The 22,024-nt window shown below is 43.4% G+C and overlaps 1 protein-coding gene across 1 annotated transcript in view; it reads right to left on the bottom strand.

Annotated features, from left to right (window-relative positions):
• TFCP2L1 (transcription factor CP2 like 1) overlaps positions 1-18,144 on the bottom strand; it is a 36,275-nt gene extending 18,131 nt beyond the window's left edge. The window contains exons 1-2 of the mRNA XM_065070601.1: positions 17,932-18,144; positions 13,563-13,714 (exon numbers count right to left, since the gene is read on the bottom strand). Of these exons, the coding sequence (XP_064926673.1) occupies positions 13,563-13,714; positions 17,932-17,993 (214 nt within the window). The 5' untranslated portion in view covers positions 17,994-18,144. The remainder of the gene's footprint in view (positions 1-13,562; positions 13,715-17,931) is intronic.
• Positions 18,145-22,024: the final 3,880 nt, after the last annotated feature.

Below are 22,024 nucleotides of genomic sequence, written 5' to 3'. Positions count from 1 at the left end.
GGGAAGGTTTGTGTTTTGGCAGCTAAAAACTCTCATCAGTCATAGTCTGTCCCTTGGGGCACACTTCAGAAAGGCACCAAGGTGATCAAGGCAGCTGTCCCCCCATGTCACTTGGCTGTAAAGAGCTATGCCTTTGTCTGTCTCTTCTCCTGAAACAATGGTTGTGTCAAGAGCTGCTGGCACAACAGGTCTAGGCACTATTCTGCTGAGGATAGCAACCTGGGCAAAATCTTGCCTTCTTCAGAGAGCAGTCAGGCCTGTAAGGTGTTTCGGTGAACCAGAAATACAAGATTTGTTCCATAAGGACTTGAAGGTGGCTGCCCAGGGCATAAATACTTCTTCAGACATGTGGAAGCAGCAATGGATATCAGAGCATGTGCAAGGACAAATCCCACGAAGGAAATTCATACCTCAGCACCTCACCACCCTCCCCCTACCCCAACATAAGAAATTTAGCCAGTTCAGTAGAATTTAGCTAACTAGTTTATGAAATAACATCTCTCTCCAAGGCTGACAGCAGACAAAGGAGACTGGTGTCTCAATACCTTATGCACAAATGCCTAAGACAGCACAAAAGCTCACTGTATAGCACCAAAAATTTACAATCAAACTGCAGCCACTACAGATGTAGGACAGGATAATCAGGATTAATGGAGCACAAGGATATTTTATAGCTAGTTTTTCTTGTTCATCTTGCTGTCCTCCCTTTTACTGAAAAATATACAGGATATGACAAGGCAGGCACAGAAGAAGGAGATCAGTTTGGGTTTGCTGGCTCAACCAGTATCTCCACAGAACTGGCCCTGCAGATAACTGCAAAGCAGGTATATCCCCCTCTAAGTAGTTCTTACCAGCAGAGACATAAAATGATACATTTCTGGGTCTGGAAGTAGAAGACTTATCACAGCAAATGTGTCAGAAGGGCACTATGTTTCAGGCAGATTCGCTTTTGTGAAACCCAGCTCTTCTGGTTGCCCACGGGAGTACAGACCATATCACTAGAGCACACAGAGAGGACAATTGTGCCTATTCAGTTGGCTGCCAGGAAGAGGGCACAGGGAGAGGGGAGAATAAACTGTATGAAGTACCAAATTAAGCACTGGAAACATGCGTAGGTTTTAACGCATCCCTTTGCATATAAGTAAACCAAAATTACAACAGTGATCTTCCTCTGAAGATTGATGGACAACAACAGTGGATTTTGTAAACAGTCCTGAAATTGAGGTCTTCCACACATTAACTCAAGAGACTTTCTAATGTTCCTGCTGATACACATTAATAGTATTCACTTGGTAGTTTTTAGAGAGACACACATATCTCCCCATGTAACCAATACTGTTGCATTCACATTAAAAGATCAGGCTTAGGGTCACAAAACCGGTTTTCTCTCATAGAATAATTTAGGTTGGGAAAGACCCTTAAGATCATCCAGTCCAACTGTTAATTTAGCACTACCAAGTCCACCACTCAACCAGGTCCCTAAGTGCCACATATGTTGTACTATGTACCCATGTATATGTTGTATATATGTGTGTATGTATGTTGTATGAAGTAGTTGGCTGCTCAATGACTCTGTTTGGGGATAGATTTCACCAGCTATAGAGTGATACAGTTCATTGTCTCAAACAAATTTACACAGTCAACCATCTCTTGCACTTAGACAGTTCATTCCCATGAAAATATAAGGCTAATTAATCATTAGAGAAGATTAATTTAGGCTTTGAGACCATGAACATCCAAGTAACAGTAAAATATATCTATGACTGTACTCAGATGGGATAACAGGGAAAGAAATTAAGTGGCATGAACCGTGCTACAGAAGAAAGCAATAGGAGAACCAGAAGCACTGCCACCATTCAGTGAGCATCTCAGGAATGAGCAGGCTTATGGGGCACCTTTGTTCATTGATACACTCCTGCTCTTTGGTCAGCCTGATTTGCTTATTTGTAGTTCCAATGAGACAAAAGAAAACAATAGGCATTAAAAACCAGGCCATGTTACTTTCGAACTAGCATCAAGCAGTCAAAAATTCTGCATCATGCACCTTGCAACTACTCGCATGGGACAGGAACAATAGTGCAACCCAGCAGACAGCGAGCACCACATCTCCTGACAGGAGAGATTAAGCTTGGATGGAGGTACAAACAGACTCTGCCCACTGATAAAACAGAAACTGGGGTGAAGATAGAGTTAATATTAAACGGAAAGCCAAAGGGGAAATAAAATGCTTTGATTAAAGATATACAGGTCATCTGATGTAAGCCCTGGAACACAATTTACGCCACGAAAAGCCTCAATCAAAATGGTATCTTATGCTAACTGCTTTCCCCTTGACCTCTGAATGTTTAACTCCAGTTACTACACAGAGCTGTTACCAAAACACGACTGCTCCCAGCCAGGCTTCAGGAAACATGAAGTTTATTTCCCTCTCTGTGGAACTCTGACAGTGAAAATTTCATCCTAATTCCTCACAATTCCTTCACATATAAATGTTTTGGTACTGATTCTGAAAAAGTCATTCTCCCTAAATTTATTGCAGCAAATTCATTCCTTTGTGGCTACTGACACCCACTATTCATTGGTATAGCAGAGACAGGATTCAGATACTTGTACTTTTTTAGCACCAAACTACTCGGATTTTTTTTTTTTTTCCTTGAAAAATACCTTCCAAACCTTGTTTATCCAATGTTTTCCACCATCACTACCAGCAATACTCCAATGACAATCTCAGCCATGCAATAACAACAATTGAAGGGGGGGAAAATAAAGCCCTAAAGAAACAGTACTTGGATGTCAGAAAACAAGATCCTTTTGTAAAATAAAGCAAATAATAGAGACCAAACCTGAAAAATGCTGAACTCCCCCTGGTGTCAAAGAGTGCAAAGAAGTCACTCAAGACTGGTACGCAGATCATCTATGAACCCTGCATCACTGACTCACCAGCACTAGCAGGCACAGACTGACAATTTTCTGCTAAAACTGAATCAGTAAAGGATCATTCTTACTAAGGTATCTAAATTTGTAAATAATGTAGCTGCAAGCCTGACTAAAACGAACTGTATTCCCAGTTCCCAAGACAGACAGCAACTAGCTAAGCCCAAAACATACAGCTGAAATACAGACAGCTCCCCTATGCTGAGTTTTTCTATTTGTCTCAGATGGAAACTCAGATTAATACAGGTTAGACTGCATCTTTCCAAGTCAATGTTTGATAATAAAGCTGGAAACAGGGGAAGAGGGTACTGGATGCTGAGACTCTGCAATGATTTGACTGAATGTTCTGACGTTGTCAAGGGCAGTACCTGATTCTCAGATGACAAGGGTTTAAAAACACCTGTGGCAACGGAGAGCAGCAGCAGCCGTTTTAGAGCAGCCCCTGTTTACCAGGATGATATTTGACATTGCTGATTGTTAGTCTTAAACCCAGCGCTAAAGGCCAGCACCTTGTCAAAACCCTTTTCTTTCCATGCTCTCAACACTGGCTATAGCTGCACCACCACAGATAAAACAGGCTCAAGATTGCTTCAAAGTTGGTGACCAGCCTGCTCTTTGGTCATGTTGTAACACTGGGCTCATGCATATAAGCATCTCTGTCACTACCTGCAACGAAGACGACATTTTGCAAACAAAACCCCAGCATAACTGAGGCCAAAGCAGCCCCAGTGCTCCCCTCGCACAGAGTTTGCCACAGCCCTTCTTCTCTACTTCAGGCAGAGAACAGAACAGTAAGAAATATTTAGAAAATTACAGTAAATTCCTGAGATGCAGTTTGTCTCACAACTTCACTGAAAGCGTCAGGGCTACCAATAAAAACCTGGGTGGGTGATGATACACTGTAATTTGTATTTTGAACAGACATTCCCTGAGCAACAGCAAATTTACGCAATCTCCTCCTAGGCTAGAGTTTGAGCAATTCTGCTTTACAAACAAGAGTAGTATCCAGCAAAGTAGTAACCACCCAGGTCCAGAGGGTTCCTGCTTGGTGATTCATAAAGCAATTGGATCTATCTTAAAGAGGATTTATAGACTGTTCGCTTTTTTAACTTTTATTGTCTTCAGTAATTAACAAACATTAAATGCAGGCATGACCACTTAGTTTGGGGACAAAAGAACTGAAAGTCAACAACTTGCTACAGATGAAAAATAGTTTAGTTCAACACAGGAACGCTTTCACACACTCAAAAGGTACAAGCCATAACTTAGCTGATTTCCATTGCTGGACTTTAGTCAGCCGTCAGGAATTTTAGGCAGTTTCTGACTATAAAATATTATTATTATTTCAAGCTCAAAGTCACACTTTGTTCAAAGATTATTTGCTATACAACCACAATATCCTGCTTGCGCTTTTTTGTTTTGGTGTTGCATTTCAAGGGCCACTTGCACTACGCATTTTGTGGTTTTCTGCACGATGCGCTGATACGATACACTAATTTCCAATTAGGATGCTGATGTTCCAGACCAATATGACTCAGGTCTTACTTAATCTACCCAAGCAGTCTGTTTACCCTTTCCAGCAATTAATGAAACCCTAACCTTAGACTTAGCAATATCCTCAACAAAAATCTGCAGAAAGAAGGAAAAAAAAAAATACAACAAAAAAACCACAACCAACTGCAAGTCTTCTTTCTCAGAATGGATCCACACAGCACCAGAGAGAACCAGCTTGGAAACTGTTTGATTATTAAGCCAAGCTGGCCAATAAAAATTCCATTTAGCAACTTTATATGGACATCCTAAATAGTGCACAGATAACGGCAAAGGAATGCTGACAGTCAAATGCAGCACACAGAAGAACAGGGAGGAAAAAAAAAATAGAAAGCATTTATCCTCCCAAACCAAAGCACATCCAGCAGGCAGGAGAATCACCTTTTAAACAGCCAAGTGCAACTATTCACAGCATCAGGCACACACAAAGATTTTTCTAATAAGAAAAATTAATGAACCCCAAGGATGAACAGGCAAGAGTGGCAGAGTTGACATCTGAACTTGCCTGCTTGATTGCCCACACCTTTTTAGCCAGACAAAAACAAAAATAAAACTTAGCAGAAGACTTGCTGAAGTGTCCCATTCTGCAGGACCCTCCCTCCCCAGGCCACAAACAGCAGTGGATATTCTGCAGCTGCTGACTTCAGCTTCATTTGACAAGATGCTGTAGGAGATGTTTATCCAGTGGATATTATGAATTCAGCAGCTACACAATAGGCCACCCTCAAAGCTCCCACTCTGCTAGGAATATAGAAATCCTACAAAGGAGGACCAACTGTGGGCTGGGAAATGCAGAAGGAACACAAGAGTCATCCTGACACTTCAGGCTCATCTCGCCCTGCATCTCCAACACAGCACCCAGTTACAAGCACTCAGAGATGGGGCAGGGTAAATACAGCCAGCCCTTTTCTGGCCATATCTTCCCAGTTTCTGGTATTCAGTGTGCAGACATCACGCTCCCCAGTCATGACCAATGCTCAAGTACTCCTGTTTCGTGTGGTCTCCTTTCAAGCTTTCTTATACTGTGGCAATAAGAAACACAATTTAGACATGCCTTGTTTCATTAATCACAGTCTTAACCTTCACCTGCCTGTTTCTCTTTGCAGAAAAGCTACCTTAGCTCTGTTTCAGTACCCATCTGAGTCCAACACCAGGGACACTTGTCCTACTTGCCACTACCACCAGGACAGCAAGACTGCAGGAACACAGGAGAAAAATTCAAGTACTAATTCTACTGCCACACCACAGAGCTTCACTGTCACTTTGTCTCTTATGTTTTTCCTCCTTTTACAACCTGCCCCCAACTCCAGGGGGGTTCTTTGTCCCCTTCTTTCTCTTTCCCTACCTCTTTCTTGTGGGAAAGGCAAACACATGCCTTGGAGCCAAGCCTGCTGGAAGAAAATTTCAGTGCTCATTTACTATAAGAACATTTGGCAAAGCCCTACTCTTCCCAGACTTTTGAAGATTGTCTAATTTTACAGTGGTGACACTTCATAGCTAACAGGCACTAACAGAAACACTCCACACTTACAGTGGTTTCCACTCAAAAGAGAGGGATGTACATTTAATTCCTCCAACACTACAATCTGACTTTGAATCAAAGACACAAAACCAGCCAGCAAACACAAAATTGCTAATTACACTGTACACACTTGGACTTCTCTTGCATAGACCTCATCCAGTTTGTTGGACCCTGCCTAATCTATGCCATGGTATAAACTTTGATTTTTAATACAAATTAATCAGTGAAAAAGTTACAGATTTCTAATGGAAAGCTGAAAAAATACATGCCCTGAGAAAACAATTTCTTCCTGTATTTCCACTTCTCTAGCATGTACTTGAAACACCCAGGACTATCTTAGCCACATCTGTCCAGCTCACAAAACCTCAGCCTCCCCTGTGTAAGTAAAATATACAGGCTTTTTCTGGTTTCAACCTGTTCTAAGTCAATTCGGACAAGTTTTATAGCTCTGTAAGAGCAGCTTTGTGTGTAATATTTACTTGAGTTTCAGATAACTAAGAAGAATGGTCCCAGGTAAGGGTGCTGAAGAGGGATGCAGAAGAGCCGGGTACGACTCCTGACCCCACCCAGCAGCTCCCTCAGATGCCCTCAGGTAAGTCGCTTCCTTCACCACATTTCTGCAGTAAGAAACTTGGAGAAATCAAGTCCCACTCCCACATGTGGCTACCCAGTGCCTAACACAGAACAGGGGAGAAGATGTGATTGGCAACTGTCCCATCAAAGCAGACTGTACCTTCGACACCGGTTGCAAGCGTGGCACCAAACTAGGACAAGAGGAATTTCACTGCTCAGGTACTTTCTGTCTAGTTTCAGGAATACATAATAAATGCTTCGTACGAAGCAAAGGGGAGAAAAATATGTGTTTTTCCCAGCCTTCTTTTCTTTCTGAAAAGAACCATATATTATTCCTATAAAAACAGCTAGTCATGTAAAATCTACAGTATTTCTCAAGCTTCTTAATGTTACCTAAAAAGTGGTCATTTAGGACACTGCAAACTAAAGAAAGCTAATTGGAAAATTTCCAGATCTTCTCAGATTGATAGGTACATTGATACAAGCATCAAATGCTGTAAAACCACAGACAAAAATTTCACTATCATAATTACAGGAATCTCAGAGTAGATATGGATAATGGGAGAAAGTAAAAAAGTAACATGAAACATAGGAAAGAAAAATTACAGATATTCTCTTACTTCTCATTACTCTCAGAGGAACTACTGAGCACTCCCTTCACAGATATTGAAGATTTATAGAAGTGGAAGAACCAAATGCAGTCTAAGGGCTTCCAGTAGGAGTTGTGCACAGGATACAATCCAGCAAGTTCACAGTCCCATTTGAATTTCATCCAGACGTTAGCAACAGAAGAAAGGATTACGGAAAGAATAGAAAACAGCCTCTTGGTTAAAAGACAACTGAGATTCAAGCTTCCTAGGGACAACAGAAGTCAGATGCTCTACTTATGCAGAGGTGCCCTGTCATCTGAAGTAAGATTCATAGTGAGCTGAGGGATGGTGTGGTTTGGAGACAGGGTTGTTTATCCTGGGCTGCCAAGTGAAGACAGAGCTGCCAAACATATGGGGAAATTGCTGCTAGCATAATCAAGGGCTTCAGCTGAGACACCAAAACCTACACAGAGCTGTCTTCAAAGTCAGGCAGGAGACAAATTCCTGCTCCAAAGATGAAGAGGTGCACCACAAGAAACAAAACCACCAAGTTGCCAGAAACAGGAAAGACAAACCAGCTTTGTTAGCTGTTTTTTAAACCGCTCAAACCCGGGAACAGTTGAAAGGGGTCAAGGAGCAGTACAGCACACCACAACGGTCAGGGATCAAGGACACATAGGTGGGCAGACACCAGGGAGCACCTCATAGTCACAGTCTCAAAGACACAAACTCATGGTTGTGCCTGTGATCTCAGGCAAGGGTAGAATCCGTGTTCACATAGGAAAGGCCACCAGCAGCAGAGCTCCTTGAAATAACGAGGGCCTGGTCAGTAATGGCAGTGATAGTTATGAACAGGGTCAGTCCTTCGCATGGGACAAAGCAAAAATATCCCCACAAACAGAGCTATAATTAAACCAGAAGCACACCCAGGCAGAGCTGGTCACTCAGCCTTCTCTACACTTCATTTAGGCAAATAAAGAATTGTTCCAGGAAAACTACAAACATTCAGACGGTTGTGACCCCATAAAAACTCAATTACGTAGGAGTTAACGTCAATACAAAACAGCTTTTTTTCATTTACTGTAAATCTCAGTGTTTAAAACTGGGTTCTCTGGCTGTAGAAGATTAGACAGCCAAATTTGAACTTTAGACTTTTTAAAGGAGACAAAGTTTCTCTTTTGTCTTCTGTTGTAAACTATTTCATCTCCTACCCAAGCAATTAGCTTCAAGGTGTCCTTTCCAGGTGTCATTGCCCAGTACTGTCTGCACCTTTCTTCGGAGGAGAAACCAGAACATCTGCAGTGAGATGCAACAGGACACCACTGAGCAGATTTTAAATGAAGCACAGTTTAAAGTGCACCAGTTTATTCACACATGTCTTGAAACTGGATACATGCCTGTGCACCTGAGGGCTGAAATTCGGGGTTTTCATTTAGGTGTGACCCAGGCTCAAACTAAGTCCATCTTTAACTTTATGAGATATCTGTTGCTTATGCATCTCTACAGAAACACTCCCAATATCATCACAGGTCTTCTCAGATGTTAGTGGTTTTCTCTCATGGTTTAAGACTTTTGCTTGTTTGTTTTCTGAACTGTCTAGGACTGGCAATAAAGATGACTCCTGGACAACACTGTAAAGCAGAGATGGCCAGCCTTCCCAACCCTAACCAGCTGTATACCAAAATCCCCACATGGCCAAGAACCACAAGTCACATACCACAGATCTAGAGAGCTGAACAGAGGCCAAGAAAGCTTTACATGCAGGTGACGGCCAGTTACTCTGAAGTACCACTGAGAGACAGTGCTGGATTTGTGCCCCAGCCTGCTCTCAGTGACCCTCTGCCATCAACCTTAACCACCCTCCGTTTGGAGTAATTTAGATCTGAGGCTGTGAGCCAACCCTATGCTGGTCATGAAACAAAATCATTACTTTAATAGCTCACAGTCCACATGTGGTTCTGGCACTACAAGCTGATTCCCTGGGGCAATGACTTTCAGGTTTTTGTGTTTTTTGGCTTTTTGTTTTGTTTTTTAAAGGAATTATTTTATTTCCTCACATTTATTAGCATTCATATCTACAGTACAGTACTTGTTTCCTCCACATTCCTCCTGGTGCAATTTCTGGAACCATCTTCATTGCTCCCATTTCTGTCCGTATTTGAAACCAGTTTCAACCAACCATGGTCAAACCACACCCCAAATGACTGCAGACCATGGAATATGCAACTGCATCAAGCTCTCTTGCTAAAGCAGTGGTTTGTAATATGGTTGCTGGCTGATTGTTTGTCTGAAAATCCCAATCCGCAAGAGACACTGAAATAGTGCTAAAAGGCAGGCTAGTTCCAAAAATGTTAGGCGATGTTCGTGCTGCAGACTTCTGGACAGTGCAGCTCTGTTGGCAGATGCAATCCCTGACCAAAGAAGGGATGCCAGGCGCAGCTCCTAGTGTGAGGACAGCACTTTTACCAGTTTTGTGGACTGAAGGTATAGTTGTGTTAAGACACCACACTAATAAGTCTATACCTTGTCCTTTTGGATGAGTAAATCCTCCCAAGGTCCAGCAAAGATATCAATGTAGGAACTGCCATATGGATCAGCAAACTAAGATCACATTGAACTTGGGCTAGCAGGGCGCTGGCTCCAGTTTCCCAAGGAATGTGGGAAGGCAGGGGGGAAAGAGATCAGGAAAGACAAGTGTAATGAGTCAGTCTTTGGAAACTAAGCTAAGGATTTGACTCTAGTTACTTCATTTACAGGCTAGTTCCAGATCTGCAGCCAGCAAGCACTCATGGTTTTGAACTGGAGCAGACAAACTTGGGAGCCTGACACTGCTGAATGTCCCCAAGTCAACTTAAGAGAGTGAGCTTAGCTGTTGTGTTATCTTCCATCACAAATTCTTCCCCTGCCATTGCTGAAAATGCTGGTCTCCAGCTCAGGAGTCTTCTCAGCTTCCTTCTTCACCCTCGGGGAGAGCCCAGGCCAAAGACCTTTTCTTCCTCAATGCCACTGACCATCTCTCTGGGTCTATCCAGCAAAGAGGACTGCCTCCTGAGCTAGTTCACTAACCAACCACCATTCAATCAGTCACATGTGAAGTAAGTGTTTCAGGGCAGGGAGCAAAGCTACTTCATGATGACAAAAGGTCAGTTACTGAGTGGTGAAGAGCTCAAGTCAGGAAGGAACATGTGGACAGCAACTGACAAGTGTCATCCAGCAAGTAGAAAACCCCAAACCAAGTCCTCACAATTTGTGTGAGTAACCACACTGGATGTGAATTGCTTTGTTGGCGCTGGGACAGCGACTGTGTCTTTGTATCTGCCTTACTAGGAGTCAGCTATGACTGATGTCCACACCGGTGCAGACAGGGTGGAGAGACATCCATTAATGAAGTTACCCATTTGCTAAAGTAATCCATCACAAAAGTCAAGCATACAAGGGAAGTTTTATATAACAGTGTTTGGCCAGACCATGATAAGCACAGAAAGAGGGTAAGGTGCAAGAGGTGTCTTTACTTACATTGAGCATAAGGTGATAAGGTGTAGGAAATGGTCTAAATTGCTTCAGGAGATGGCTACAGCACTGCAGCTGGCTCACAGTGCTCTGGAGTCAGTCAGCTCCTCAGCCATGCTGTGAGTGTTCGGTCCAGAGATTTGGGCTGCCTCAAGGTCCCCTTCACATAACTCCTCAGGCTCACACAACATAATTCTATCAATGGGATTAATTTTCTGTCAGAGCCTTTAACTTGCACTTAGCTCCAGCTAAGGCAGGACAACTGAGACCAGTGTGGAACTCCCTGGCTTGAGTTGAGTAGACTGAAGTAGAGTTGCAGCACCCTCCTCTGGATTTAGAGAATGGGTGGACAATACCTACACAACAGGTACCTGCTGGGAAGCTATATAGCTCAAAAATCAAAAGTGGTTCCCACAGAAATGTGATGCTGACAGGAGAAGAACATTTGTCTTAAGCACTTTAATTTCTGCTTTTAAACAGACACTCTTTTTTTATTTCAAAAGGTCAATGCATAAAGAATTTGCTTTTGCCACATACATAATGAAAGAGGCCAAATACCCTTCTGTGTAGGAGTCCCTAAACAGAAACCTCTAAGTGAAATGGAAGGTTATCTGTCAATTCAAATTGATTCTTTGTTCTGGAATTGCAAGACAAATTTTCATCTCTTCTTAACCCCAAGCAATGTCCCACTGACATGCCACCAACAGAAATTAGACTCCCCAGTTCTGACCACAGCTGCTTGAAAGGTGTCCAGCATCATCATCTCCCCATATGCGTAGTTACCTTCAATGAACCCACAAGCTTCTCACAGCAGCTCTTATCCACATGGGAGCAGACCCCAGTCCCTTTTTCCTAACAAGGACAGTCAAGGGATTTTACCCTGAGACTTAGTATCAAGGTAGACTGCATGTCAAATGAATTTATGGTCGAGACCTGCGCTTGCTACCTGAAAGGCTCAATGCTGGGAGCAAGAGTGCACCCAATGGACTCCAAAGCAACCTGCTGGAGTGGACCAGAATGGCTTTTAAAGTAGATATATTGCAAGATCAAGGAAAAAAAAAAAAAAAAAAAAAAAATCATCTACATACAGAGAGCCAAGAAGATTTTCAAGAAACTCAGAGCATCTCAGTGTAAAGTGGAAGATGAATTGCTTGAGACCTTAAATAAATGAGGTGAGGATGCTTCTGGGAAGGCAGTCCCTTCCCAGCTCTGCCCCACTGCATAGCTCCTGCCAGCCTCATCCCTGCTTTGTTCCTCCAGGCCTGTCCAGCCTCACGCTCTCCAGGGTGAATTCTGCAAGGACATATCCCACCTTCCCCCTTGGGGGATGACAGGCAGATGCAGAAGATATTGAAGAACTGGTGGCCTGCCAAGGAAACAGGTCAGAACTGTGTCAAGATAGCAAAGGAGACAACTTACAACAGTAAGCAGGAGAAAGCCTAAAACAACATGGTCTATCTGCAAAGGCAGTAACAATCTTAATTTGCACAGGAAAGCATAGACTGCTCTGGTTACACAGGGTTTTCTTAAACTCATGATACTAGGTAAAGACTTGCCTTAATTTTGCCCTGCCAAGGTAAAAAAAAATAGGTACTGCCTCATGTATGCTAAAATATTTGGTTGTCAGCTGCTTTTCACTACAGAAAATCTTTTACTTTGAAAGATGAAATAATTGTGTTTCACAGGAAGATTCACCTCCATCTCACCCCAATATGCCCTGTATCACCTCCTGGGGTCTGCTGTATTTGGATGAATAAACTGGGAAGACAGTCCCAAACCTCAAGCATGTCTTGATCTTGGGAGACAGCACAGTGCCAGCCTATGTGACAGGAAACATCTGGCTCCTTGGGTAGAGCCTGCAGCATTTGGCTGATCTTTCTAAGGAGCCTCCATGGGTCTACTAGCTAGCAACACAGCTCCAGCAGCCAGCTGCACCTGAGGTCCAAGAGAGTCCAGAGCTCTGCTTCATAAAAGCATTGAGATAAACTCGACCAAAGAGACACCAGAATGAGCTTCACACTCAGTGCACAAAGCTTAAAGTGCTGGACCAGTGTCCTGAAGCAGGAAAGGATCTCAGTAACAGGGCAAACAGCCTTCAGCATCTTGCTAAGCTAATGCCCTTGTTTAAAACCTAGCAGAAGATAAACACAGTAAGTTTTAGCACAGTCTGTGCCTGGAGAGGTCTGATTCCCCTGGGACACACATGGGAGGTGCTGCAAAGTGACAGCCAAACTCCAGCAACAGATGTGGCCGCAAAAATTCTGCCAAAGCCGGGGAAAAAGCCTAGAAAAACACCCAGTGTTTTTTTATCCAGGAGTTAACGTTAGCCTGCAAGGTCAGTTACAGAGGACCTTGCTGCACTGAACCCCAGCAACTTGTCAAGTTATGAACTGAGCAAAGCCACATCACCCAGCCACTGGGAGCGATGTCACACTCTGCCCAGATCATCCAGGAGCCCTTGGATACCTGCTCACTCCTCCTCTGGCAACGTCCTCCAGCAGCACTCAGGGACTGGCAATATTAAGAGCCCTCTCCAACTCCAAGTTCGCTAATTTGCTTAATTAATCTGGCTTCTAAGATGAAGGTAGGAGGCTGATCTTTCAGTTGCCTGAAATCAAGCTGTACCTGGCCACAGGTGCATGCTGTAATGCTGCCTTCAATCAACAGGTAAATCAGTGGTACTTCATTATTTTATATCAGTTGACAATCTGGTATATAAATGTGAAAAATAATCCTCTTTTCCTCCATCCCCCTCCCCAGCTCTAGCCCTCTTTTTCCCATCCCACTGCCTTCCCAGTAAGGCACCAGTATGTGATCAGATGTGTGTCTCATTAATTGTTCCCAGGAAACATGCCCTCCCTTCAGTGTAGTACAAACCCTACCTTGGTTGAGGTAGGTCAGGGTTTCCTCATGCAGTTTCACAGCAGGTGACGTGGCTGTGCAGAGGACGTACTGAAAGGGTGGCAGTTTGGCATCATTCTCAGGCGACAGCTGCGGCTCTTCCTGCTTGAAGATCGGCAGCGCGAGGACATCTCTGCAACGTGTAATTCACACACGTTCAGTTACAAAGACTTTACAGAACATCCTAGCCTCAATCTGCACTTCGTTGTCATGCTCTGAGAGAATGGAGATGGTCTTTGGAAAAACACCGAGTTATGATGGCTAAAAAAGAAGAAAGAATTCGGCCTATATAATGTAACAAGCCAACTTCTGCCTCTAGGATGTCAGCACTGGATAGAAAACAACACAGCATTAGCAAAACAGAATATTTCTGAGAATTCATGTTTTTAAAACATAAATCAGATTTACTTTTCCATTAAGCAGTCTTACTGGTGAGGAAACAAATCATCAAAAATAGATTCTTCATCCTTGTGGAAGCACATTCTTTTAAGAGTTCTTGGGTTCTCAGACAAAAGTCTTTCAGGAAAAAGAAAAGGGGGGGAGGCAAGACAGGGCACTTTATCTTGACAGTTGAATGTCAAATTATAAAATGCCTACAAGTAGCAGCCAAGGGTGAAGAGCAGACAGGTCTGGTGTAAAAAGGAGACATTCAGGTAAATGATGGCAAGAACTGCTAGATTAATTCATTCATAACATCTCCTTGCATTCTAATAAACCTGATCTCAAGCATTCACATAGCTCTTAAGCCAGCATTGGGCTACCTTCATAAATGCACACAGGTTCTCAGGAGCAGCTTCACCAGGACCTACACACAGTCCCAGTTGTCACACATTTACAAGATGTTTGTGCTGACCTGCCTGCTGATTTAGTGTCAGACTGATCCCAACCCACACTAATCTCTAAGCAGAACAGGCATTAGCAAGACTGAGAGCACAACAGAATGATCAGTACAAAATGAGACACCAGGAACAAGCATACTTATCACAGCAGGTCTGATACTGAAGAACCACATTAGCCTTCTCCATGTCACTAATATTTCTGATCATTGTGTCCACCTACTTAAGACATTAAAATCCTTCCAAATTAGGAGGATTATATTGAACACAGAAACAATTCATAACAAGAAGTGATTATTTTTTTTCCTCCTCCAGATGTGTGAAGACTCAAGATCACCATTACCAAGGCTGCAGTTCTGCTGCTTTCAGTAACCCTGTGGCACAAAAAGCTTTAAGAAAAACTCTTCAGGAACCTGCCAGCATGTACAGGCATGCTCCCTACGGAAAGAGCATTAAGAATTTTTTCCTTGCTTGTTCAGTTAATGATCCACCCTATGTTCACTCATGGCACCAACAACCTTGAAGGCTACCCAGGTCATGAGTGAAACAGTGCAGCAGTTTATAGCAAACTGCTGAAGTGCATGCTCGAAACACAGATACTCCCTATTTATGGCAAAATAAAGCCAGAGAGAGCAAACTCTGCCACTTCAGATAAAGACAGGACAAAAGAAACACCCATCTGTGTTTCCATTCTCTGTTCCAACCCCACCCCCTTCATATTATCACCAACTTGAAGACTTCTAGCCTTGTTTGCTTACTGGCATTAGTGACACAATCACAGCTCTTGCTCAACTGTAGCCATGAAGAGGATGTGTTTTTTTTTTCCTTAGTGATGATGATTTACTACAGCAACGAAGTGACAGAAATGCCTGCAGTAGATTTCTGAAATAGATAGCATTGCTCCACACACACAGAGGATCTGATACTGCTCCACAGAGCCATCTCACTCACCCCAGATGCCAACACTTGCTCTTAACATGCTTTTCAGCACAATGCTATTGGAATGTGTGTTGCTTTACAGTTGAGAACAGGTCAAAAACTCTAAAGCCTGAAAGCTCCTGAAGTTCTGCGGAGAAGACTGCACAAAATCTGGCCCAGGTTTAATACTTAAGGGGGAAGAATTTGTACACCTACTCAGCTGAAACAGTTGAGAAATTTAGGCAAAAGGAAGTGGAAATTCAAATATCGTATTTCACATCAGGCTCTTAACACCTCTACACTTGCTGCAGCAGCTGTCTGATCACTGAAGACTACAAGCATGGAGAAATCCATGATTCATTTTCTGGAAAGCTTTGTCCTATTAAAGCACTGATGAAGCAACACAAGTTAATCAGTTTTATTCCTACAGTATTTGAACTAATAGCAAGTTCTATCCATGGCTTTGGATCAAGCCCTTCTAAAATATTTTGCCTTATTAAAAGCATTTGGATCTTAGAAGGACATGAGCGACAGATCAAGACTTATAAGAATTTCTAAGCTATATGTATATTAGCCATTACAATATCACAATATTTGATCAATTCTCGTCATTCAAGAGTTGCAAATTAAGTTTTGGGAAGGGAGAAAGTTATTTGAGAGTTCAGTCAGCTGGCAGAACAGAGAGTAAAATATATATCAGGTTTCCACAAAAACAAATGAAAATTTACAAGAATTTTGTGTAGTCTTGTCTTGCTGTAACTCCAAATACCAGTGAGGTACGGCAGAATTTACACAGATGCCTCAGATACACAAAACGCCTTCGATCTCTGCAAGGTATAATAGACACAAACTTTTCATACAGCTGCTTCAAGGATTGTACAACTTCAGCTTCCTCTGCAAAGTCACTACAAGTGGGTATGGAGAGCCTCCAGAAAGGCACAGCTCCGCAGAAAAATGCCCCTCTAGAAATGCATGTCTTGACACATTCCCATGGAGAGTGAATTGGCCAGAATTAGAGTTCCCTACAAAAAAAAAAAAAAAACCCAAGCATTTTATTCAACTGACCTTCCTGAAACACCTGAGGCCATTGCTGCCATAAAACTGATTTAAGGGCTTTTTGTCCCAGGTCAAAAACACTACAGTCACAGTGGTTGATACTCACTAAAGCTGAAGTTTGTTCCTCAAACACCAACAAGTTACCTAATCTGCCAGATCAGGTACCTTTAACCCCCCAGTTAGCATCAAACCAGCAAAAACAAATAAATGCATTTTCTGGCCAATTAAAAGGAATATGAACTGTGGGCTCAAGCCTGATGCAGAACTGATGATCTTGTAGCACTCACACTACAAATCCATGGAGTTAAGGAAGCAGCCTGAGGACCATAAATGCTCTCTAATACAGAGACAGTACACACAAGTAGCAGTGCTGATGCTCTTCTGCTACAACCATTCTCATAATCCTAAATCAATCACATTTGCAAGCACGAAGAAAGAGAGAACAAGACTTTTGCCATATACATGGTATTTAAACAGACTTGCCAGGATAGAAGGAGGAGGTGAAGAACCTTGTATGAAGAAGTGGAGAAGCTGCCAGAAAGCAAGAATCTCACAGTATTGTATCATTTGATAACAGCAAATTATTACTTGGTAAAAAAAAAAAAAAAAAATCCTTCACAAATACACTGATAGGGAGCAGGAATAGTTAAGATTGCATGTCTCCTTGAATGGGAAGTATTATCTGTGTTTGAAGTGCTATGCCAGACAAACTCAATGTTCTCTCAACAGTAGTTATTTGGGGGTACATTTTTAAAGCAATGCTCTTGAGCCACAGCCAGGTTCTCCACTGCTGCTATTCAACAAAATCACATTTCAGCTGGGCAGCAGCAATTGACACCAGCTGAGACCTCAGCTTTACATATGCAGAAAAAGAATAATTCATAAGCACCCAGCAGAAAGGAAACTCCCAAAGTTGTCTGCTTAGTTGTCTTTTGGAGGGAGGAAATACGGGTTTGTGCTACACATGTTACAGACTATTGTTTAGCAGCTCTTGTGCTTAAATTAGACACATTTAATTAAACACAACTGCATAGAGGCAGGAAAAAGCTGGTTTAGACAAGTTCAGAAAGTGAAATTCTGAGCTTTTTACCCAACATCCCAAAAAGAGGAGAAAGAAATCCCATCCTGAGAAAACTGGATGCCCTGTTGGTTTGCCAACAGACGTTTTCCACGGACTTCTGACAGTGCTTTGCCACTGTCGCACCTTCTCCTTTCGAACTGTGCTACGCAAGCCCTTGAGAAGAGGGAAACCGTCAAAATAACAGTAAAACAAAACTGCAGATCGTTGCCTAACTCGGCTTTATTTAAAACAAAACAAACAAATAAAAACACCACAACCAAACAACCAAAAGAAAACCCCCCAAAAAAATGCCCATATCCCCCAGAAGGAGTTAGCCGCGCTAAGCTCGGGCCCCAGCGGGGCAGCCCAGCGAGCTTTGGGCTCTGTGGCCGGAGGACACAGCCTCTCTCACCCAACACCGTGCCGAGGGCGCCGGGCACGCCCGGGTTCTCCCGCTGCCCGGGGCGGGCGGGGACTCACCGCAGGTAGCTGCCGGTCGAGTGTTGGTTGTAGTGCTCCGGCTGCGTGTGCCAAAACAGCATCTTGGAGGGGACCCGGCGCGGTCCCTGGGGTATCCGGGCGGCAAGAAGGGGCCAGCCGGGCTGCCCACCCCGAGGCGCGCCGGGGACGACTGCGGACAACTGGAACCACGGCCCCGGCGGCTCCCGGCACTTTTATGGCTCAGCCCCGGCGGCCGCGGGTTGGCCGGGCCGGGCCGCCAGAACCGGGCGAGCCCTCCCCCGCCCCGCCCCGCCGCCACCCCCGGCCGCCGGGCGGGCAGGGGCCGGGGCAGCCTCGGGGCGGAGGGACGGCCCCCCCGAGGGAAGGGCGGCGGAGGGAGGCGGTGTCGCCCTGGGAGCAGAGTTGGAGAGACGAGGGATGCACACGGCAAACCCGCCGTGGGCAGCGCGGGCAGCTCGCACCTCGAGAGGCGGGGGCGGGACGCAGGGGGACCCCCCGCTCCGGACCGGCTCTACTGGGACTTGCCCTCTGTCCTCCAAAAGGCCCGTGTTTTTTGAAAACGACCCCACTCACGTCGAGCCGTGGGGGTGTCCTGGCAGCTCCGGCTGACATCGGTGAGGCTGGGTGTGAAATCACTGCTCAGGTTCCTCAAAAGTCTCTATTTCTTTAAGTGAAGGACAGCTGATTGTTTTAACTCTGTGCTGTCTCTTGCGCCAGCCTGTGCTCCATGTTAAAGTGGCCTTTATGTCAGTGGAGTATTTTCCAGATGGAAGGGGAAGACAAAGTAATTTAACCAAGGACATGCAGGAACAAGAGGATGGTGTCAAGGACTACACTCACCCCTAACCCATCCAAAACCCTTCTGTCTTTCCTAACCCAACTCCCCTACTTAATAAGGAGAAATCTGTTTCTTTTCCATTTCAAATTGCAGATCCTGATCCTCACCTTCAAGGCCATCCATACCCACCATTTCCGTAAGCCCACTGCTCTCAGGGCACCTTCCTGTCCCTTCAATCCTTCTCATGTTTGATAGTTTGGGGAGAGGGATTAAAATGGTAGAGGGCCTCCTGTTTGGTCACATCCTATTGTCTATCCACCCACAGAAATGGAAACAAAACCTTAATTTCTCTGATTCATTAAAAATCTTCCAATCAGTTTTGCAGGAGAGGGCTTCCTACCCACAAGCTTCCTGGTCAAATTTCAGATGAGAAAAAGGCATTTTATTCTGGGTAGCTGTCAGCATATATTATTATGTATTGCCATATTTTGCAGCTGAGATAGCATAAATTCACTGTCAGATGAAATTTTTATTATCCTGCTATGATTATAGAATATCGACATTGTCATAGCACCTATAGATCATCATTTGGTCAAGCCCAAGAGAGTTAGATGCAGTACAGGCATTGGCAGGTCATATCCTGATGTGTCATGAGGTGGAGAACAAGGTAACCAAGTAGCTTCACAGAGGTGCTGGGAGTCTTGAAGTTTTCAAGATGCATTATTTATATCTGCTTGTTTCTGTCAATTTCAGACTAAGAAATAGCACAAATAAATGTGCCTTTACGGTAGTTTCTTTTTCCTTTGTTACTATGCAGTTAGACAAACTCCTGCTTCTTTCAAATTAAAATGACTGGAGTTATTGTGTCAGTTTTTTTTACTTTTAAAAATATTAAGCTTTGCTCACACAACATCTGAGCAGCAGCAGCTGCTGCTCAGACCTTGATTGAGCAAAGTCTATATTTAGCTCTTGGACACAAAAACAAGACAAAGTTTGCTGAGGTGTCCAAGGACTTCCCTAAACAGTAAATGTTCTTCCACCGTTTGAGTAGTTTGTTGCACCCACTGGAGAAACATGAAGTTCAATGTAAGAGTAAATGACCATGTTGTACAAAACAAAGGATCCCATCAAGTCGGGCATGTCAATATTTTCTGTACTATATTTCTAGAAAGTAAACATTTTGAAGGGAAAATGACCTTAAAATAATCCCATTTGTTTCCTCTCTGGCCTGTTGCTGAATGTAGAAAGTAAGGTGAGATCTGCTAATTAATTTTACAGAGACTCTGCCAGCAGTGCTGTCTTCTAAATCTTCCTATCCCTCCCATCCCTTTCTTAGCCAAATCTGATTAAAAAAAACCATCTTTGTTCTTTGTCTATCTCCCCTGAAAGAAATCTCAGCCCTCTTCTGGTCTAACCCCTGCTCCTCTTCCCCCCGCACGGAAGTTTGCATTGCAGCATCAAATACCCTCTCCTGATCTTCAAAACACGCCACATCATACAGACCAAGTCCTCCTCTGCTCCCCTCTGGGGCTGCCTTCCTCACCCAGCGTCTGCTCTTCCGCTCTCCCTAACACAGCCCCTCAGTGAAAAAATCTTCTCCACCACAGCTTTCTCACCCCAACCTCCCTTTGCTCTCCTACTCCTTCCCAGATGAAAGTCATCTCTTTCCCCCTGCTGTGCTGATTGCTCTTGGTCTCTCTTTTTAGATGCCTTTTAGATGCTTGTTCAATTGGCCACAGTAAAATGCTTTGCTCATATGATTAAAAGGGACTGAGTGAATATTTTGTTTGATGGATTTTTCTACTTGAGATAATGCTATGAAGGGACCTCAGGATACTTTTTGTGTAAAATAGTATTTTAAAAATAAGTATCTTTTCCTGTGGATTTTTGTGCCTGGGCATAAAAGTACCATGCCAGTGAATTCAAGCTCGCGTGAAGAGGAACAATAATTTTACTTCTAATGTTTTGGTTTTTTAAAATGTCTTTTTAATTAAAAACAAACAAACAAACAAACAAAAACCCAACAAAAGAAAACAAAAACTTTCAAGCATTAATATCCACACTTCCAATTTAAAATGTTATTGCCCCAAAAGTTCATTCTGATAATTCATGGGTCATTACAATCTCTTTTGCTAAGCAATGAATGGAAAACATATGCACTTCATCTGCTTTGCTGAAGAGTCAAGAGGTTTAGATCAGCTTCTCCACACTTAGAGTCAACCTAGTAGACTCTACACGGAAGCAAATGAGATACAGTCATGTATTCTGTTCCCTTTGTCCGCTGGAAAAAAAGTGTTTCCATTACCCAAGGGGCTAAAGGGCTCTGAGCATGGGAGCATTATAACACTGCAGAGATGGCTACTTAAAAGCTTAGATCGGTAAAAGTAATTAAGCACTTAACTCTCACCAAATTCGAAGGAAACAAAGCATCTCTCTACCTTTATGAATTCCATCACAAACATCTGAATTGCTTCTGAAAATCTAAAAGGAGCTTCTACATCAGATAAGCAATTTTGTGTTCACAAAGCCCAGAATAAACCTAGTTCAAGGATCAAGGTTGAACATTATACTGTGTCGAAGAGCTTCCAAAAGCTGCTATTAGATCATTATGGCATTAGTCAAGTTTATTCAGAAATTACTCCGTCTCTCTTCTGATGCATGGGCCATGGAGTTACAGCTTGTCTGGATGAATTGCAGGGACCTGAAATGGGCTGCAGAGACTTGGGAAAACTTACTGAATATGCGTTAAGAAAAAAAAAAATGAGCATGGTACCTTTTGTGTTGCCTCTGTGTGTATTTTAGCTCACAGGTTTCCAGCCTCTGACTTGTGGATCCTTGGGGGAACTCTATATAAGTAGGCTATACAAGATAACCAAGAAAAGTGGCTGTACTGTAACTGGTTAGCTTGCTCTACCTTCCCTGGAAGGCACTGAAGGCACCAGAAACTAGAAAGGACTGAAAAACCAAGGTTTGAATCAACTGTGATTTTCTGAATGGAGAAAGGAACAGCTCTTTTACAGCCTTTATATTCTAAAAGCCAGAAAATCATTGTTTTGCCTTTGACAGGGTCTGGGACAGCTTCCAGTGGCAAGTGCAGGCTCTCCCGGGTAGCCCACTGACTCCTGTGGTCTCCTCACCCACCTTGTGTAGGTCCACGTTTCAGATGGAAACCAGCCTAGATGGGTTCCCATTGCCTTCTGGTGGCCAGCAGCTCAGGATAATGGCCACCACCAGGAGTATGAGTGTGCTCTTGGTGTTACAACTGAGAAGGAGGAACTGAAATGGAAAGACTGAGAATGAGCAAGGTCTTGAAAATGTAACTTATAGTGAAAG

Source organism: Columba livia, chromosome 7, assembly GCF_036013475.1.
Source record: "Columba livia isolate bColLiv1 breed racing homer chromosome 7, bColLiv1.pat.W.v2, whole genome shotgun sequence".
Classification (NCBI taxonomy): domain Eukaryota; kingdom Metazoa; phylum Chordata; class Aves; order Columbiformes; family Columbidae; genus Columba; species Columba livia.
The sequence above is the reverse complement of the archived record's forward strand: the minus strand, read 5'-3'. Positions and strand labels throughout refer to the sequence as shown.